Source organism: Otolemur garnettii, unplaced genomic scaffold (assembly GCF_000181295.1).
Source record: "Otolemur garnettii isolate 467f Iridium unplaced genomic scaffold, OtoGar3 scaffold00264, whole genome shotgun sequence".
Lineage (NCBI taxonomy): Eukaryota > Metazoa > Chordata > Mammalia > Primates > Galagidae > Otolemur > Otolemur garnettii.
In genome coordinates this window covers 1030387-1034810 of record NW_003852659.1, presented here as the reverse complement: position 1 = coordinate 1034810, position 4424 = coordinate 1030387, and the positions used below count along the sequence as shown (strand labels likewise).

The window sequence follows — 4424 nt, the reverse complement described above, 5'->3', positions numbered from 1 at the left end:
CTGTAGATCTTAGAAAACTCAACGTATCATTTTTTTTCTTTCCTTATTGAGAGCTTTTCACTTAAAGAAAGCACTTGGAGAAAGATCACCCATATCGTCTGTCTGACAAGGGTACAAGTGAATTTTTCCAGAACTAGAGTATAAATGTTTTAACACAATAACTAAGTAAATGACACAAAGTCTATGTGAACCAGTTTGATGAAAATTTCAAATTGTATATGAAAACACTACACTGTACCCCATGTTTGCATTAATGTACACAGCTAACATTTAATAAAAATAAAAAAGAAAGAAAGAAAGCACTTGGAGACTTCTTTTTCTTTGACATGTCCAAATTTCCATCATTGCTACTTTTGCACTTTGGTACCATTATTAAGTAAAATAAAGGTTACTTGGACATAAGCACAGTGATACTGGGACAGTCAATATGATAACCCAGATGGCTACCAAGTGACTAAGGCATGGGAAGGGTATACAGTGTGTATAGACAGGACAAAGGGATGGCTTACATTCTGGGAGGGACAGAGGTGGACTGAGTGAGATTTCATCAGGCTACTCAGAATGGTACACAATTAAAAAGCATGGACTGTTTATTTTTGAACTTTTCCATTCAATATTTTTGTTTCTTACACCACCGGCATCTGATAGCCTTTCGCCCAAAGATAACACTAAATGTGTAAAGTGAGAACCCATCCTGTGCTTATCATCGAACCAAGATCTCTGGACAAAATTTTCCATGCTTTGGTGGAACTGTTATATATTTAAATTAGGGTGTCAGTTCCATGATTATGTATGTTTTTTTTTTTTTTTGAGACGGAGTCTCATTCTGTTGCCCAGGCTAGAGTGACATGACCTCAGCCTAGCTCATAGCAATCTCAAACCCCTAGCTTAAACAGTCCTGCCTCAGCCTCCCGAGTAGCTGGGATACAGATAACTGCCCCCCCCACACACACAGCTACTTTTTCTATTTTTAGTAGCGACAAGGTCTCGCTCTTGCTTAAGGTGGTCTTGAACTCCTGAGTTCAAGGGATCCTCCCGCCTCAGCTTCCGAGAGTGCTACAGTTATAGGTTTGAGCCACTGTGCCTGGCTAACTGTGTATTTATCAAAACTCCTAGAACCAAACATAAAACAAACACAGTTTACTGTATGGAAATAAAAAAGGAAATGGAAAATTTTCAACAACAATACTGTGTTTCCCCGAAAATAAGACACTGTCTTATATTTATTTTTTCTCAAGAAGACACACTAGGGCTTATTTTCAGGGGATGTCTTATTTTTATTAAGTATAATAGAACAACCTACATTTATTCAAATACAGTTAAGTCATCTTCTGGAACCTGACAGGGGGAGCCGACCTTGTTGGTGGGGCTGGCGCTAGTGATGCATGAACTCCTTTCCCCTAGCTGTTCTCACGTGCGCAATAGGATGCCTGCGACCGTGGTAACCACACGCGCACACGGGCACCTGTGCAAGTGTGAATGGCTCAGAGGAGCTGTGGCAGATAAAAGATATTCCAGTCATCCTTACTGCTCCACACTGAAATGTATGGTGTGGCTATGCATCACTAGGTCTTATTATTGGGGTAGGGCTTATATTTAACAAATGCATAGAAATCCTGCTAGGGCTTATTTTTTGGGTAGGTCTTATTTTCCGGGAAACATGGTAAGAACAAAAAGACTGGGGAATGACGTTTTTCTCAGAGAGTGTATCAGGCAGAATAGAAATTGGCAAAATATTTTATATTCAGAAATTGTTCAGATGCTGTGAAAAAAGAACAATGGACATGTTTTGAGTTAAAATATATTAAAATATTTAAGTTTTAATATTTAACTTCTCCCTTATAATAGACTGAAGGAATGTACTTATATAAGAAATGAAATATATTTTTGATTTTTAAAATAGCATTTTATTGAAACATTATAGCAAATCTTTGAAGGAGACAGTGTTATTCCATTCTGATGAAACTAACTTATCTGAGCACAGGGGAGTCAAAGTTAAAAACCCTATTTTTATGTTTTTAGAGACAGGGTCTCAGTAGCCTCACCCAGGCCAGAGTACATTGCCTATTTACAGACACAATCATAGCACCACTTACAGCCTTAAAGTCCTGGGCTCAAGTAATCCCCCCAGCCTCAGCCACCTGAGTAGCTGGGACTACAGGTAGACACCATGCCTGGGAAGGCCCCTATTTTTTTGATTCTTGGGATTTTCACTCTACATACTAGCCCATGGCCTGGGCATGGCTTTCACAATGCAGAATTTAAAAGTTGACCAAGAAATGAGTTTCAGGCTGAACATTTAATTGTCAGAGGAGCTGGTTAGACCACAGGTACAGTCAGCTGCATCATAGAGACCATGTCCTTTCCTTAGGCCCATGGTCAGAGGTGGAGGGAGAGCTGTGAAGCTTCTTGTGAAAAAAAAAAGTCAATGTGAAAGTCCCATGGCAATTGGCACTGGGCCTCCCCACCACATCCTGCGCACCTCCCTGGCCGGCTGGGCTCAGTCCAACCCAGCACTCAGCCCTAGCCCAGCAGAACCTCTGCTATGCGTCCCCGACTCACTACTCTGCTCTGCCTTGGTGAGCTCTTGATTGTAAGGGAGATGGACTCAGGGATGTGGGGGGGGGAGGGGGCAACATGTCTCATGAGTCCTGTCTTCCAGTGCTGTGTCTGAGCCAGAGGACTGGTACGCAGAAGGGTGAGTCTTTCCTCCAAAGCCCCAGAGTCACTCTGCTGGGGTCAGACTCAGGATCCACCCACCTGAGAACACCTGGGGAGAGGGGCAGGGGCTCCACAACTTGCTGGGAGGGCTTGAGGCCAGCAATTGGGGAAATTAGGGTGGGGTGGGAAGGGGGTTCACCTGGAATTCCAGCCTCTAATTCCCTTCCAGAGACTCTCTCCAGACCCATTATCTGGGCCAGACCCAGTTTTATGGTTCCAGAGGGAAAGCAAGTGGCCATCTGGTGCCAGGGAACACGTGCAGCTGATGAGTACCAACTGCATTTTGAAGGGAGCCTTTCTGCCTCTCAAAGACCGAAACCACCTGGACTGGGGAACAAAGTCAAGTTCCTCATCCCGGCCATGACCTCACTCACTGCAGGAAAATACCACTGCTTCTATCGGAGTGGGGAGCTGTGGTCAGAGTCCAGTGACCTCCTAAACCTGGTGGTAACAGGTAATGTCCCATCCTCTTTAGCTGCTGAGTAATCTCCTCAGCCCAAATCATGGGAAGGATAATCCTTTATTAATCCTGAGCCTTTCCATGCCCCACTCAGACACTGCCACACCCAGTGACAGGGCAGGAGACACTCAAGCTCAATCATTTCCTACAAGAGTCATCTTCAGAGAGTTGCCTCTATGTCTGAGGAACAGGTTTGTCTTAGCTCAAGCTCTCCAAGATACAGACTTTGAGATGGATATTTGTGTGCAGAGGTGTTACTGAGGAGTGTCCTCCACAACAACACCTGTGCTAGAGGAGGTGCGCAAAGCTGGGCAGACAGAGATATGGAACTGTGATTAGTTTCAACACAGACCTCAACCAGGCAAACAGACAACTCTGGAGCTGGGGTGCCCCTCAGAGAGCTCTTGAAATGAGAGTCTGGGCTCTGAGCCCTTGTGCCAGATGAGAATCACTCCTAAGGGGAAAGAGAACCTTGGGTCAGACAGCTCTTGTCACCTGAGGGAATTGGTTTCAAACCTGAGCAAGCGTTAGAATTACCTGGAGACAGCATAGCCAGCTCTTACACACACACACTCATGGCAGCATTATTCACAACAGCCAAGAGGCAGAAATAGCCCAGTGTGAATGAAGGAATAAACAAAGTACAGAATACACCTATCATGGAAAAGTGTGAAATTCTGACACGTGCTACAATATAGGTGAATCTTGAGGACATTATGCTGAGTGAAATAAGCCAGTCACAATACAGAAATTTCTTTGATTCTGCTGATATGCGGGTCTGGGAGTTGTCAAATTCATAGATACAGAAAGTAGAATGGTGGTTGCCAGGGACTAAAGAGAGGAGGAAACGAGGAGTTGTTTAAGAGGGAAAGAGTTTCATTTTTGCGGATGAAAAGGTTCTGAAGAGATAGGGGTGGTGGTGAGGCAACTGTGGTCCCAGATACTTGCGAGGCTGACACAGGAGGATGGCTTGAGCCCAATATTCTGAGACTTCAGTGAGCTGTGATCACACCACGGCACTCCAGCTTGGGCAACCTAGCAAGATCCTGTGTCTATAAAAATAATATCAAATAATAAAAAATAAAATTTTACAAAGAGAACTTCTAGAGATGGATAATGCTGATGGTTGTACAACAATATGAATGTACTTCATAGCACTAATTTTTTTACTTAAAAATGTCAAAACGGCAAACTTCATGTTGTATTTGAACATAATAAAAAGTATATGTGTATATATATATAT

The 4424-nt window shown here is 43.4% G+C and overlaps 1 protein-coding gene across 1 annotated transcript in view; it reads left to right on the top strand.

Annotated features, from left to right (window-relative positions):
* Positions 1-2545: 2545 nt before the first annotated feature.
* The window catches only part of LOC100943842 (natural cytotoxicity triggering receptor 1), a 7003-nt gene continuing 5124 nt past the window's right edge, over positions 2546-4424 (top strand). Inside the window, exons 1-3 of the mRNA XM_023508698.1 lie at positions 2546-2579; positions 2663-2698; positions 2891-3175. Of these exons, the coding sequence (XP_023364466.1) occupies positions 2546-2579; positions 2663-2698; positions 2891-3175 (355 nt within the window). The remainder of the gene's footprint in view (positions 2580-2662; positions 2699-2890; positions 3176-4424) is intronic.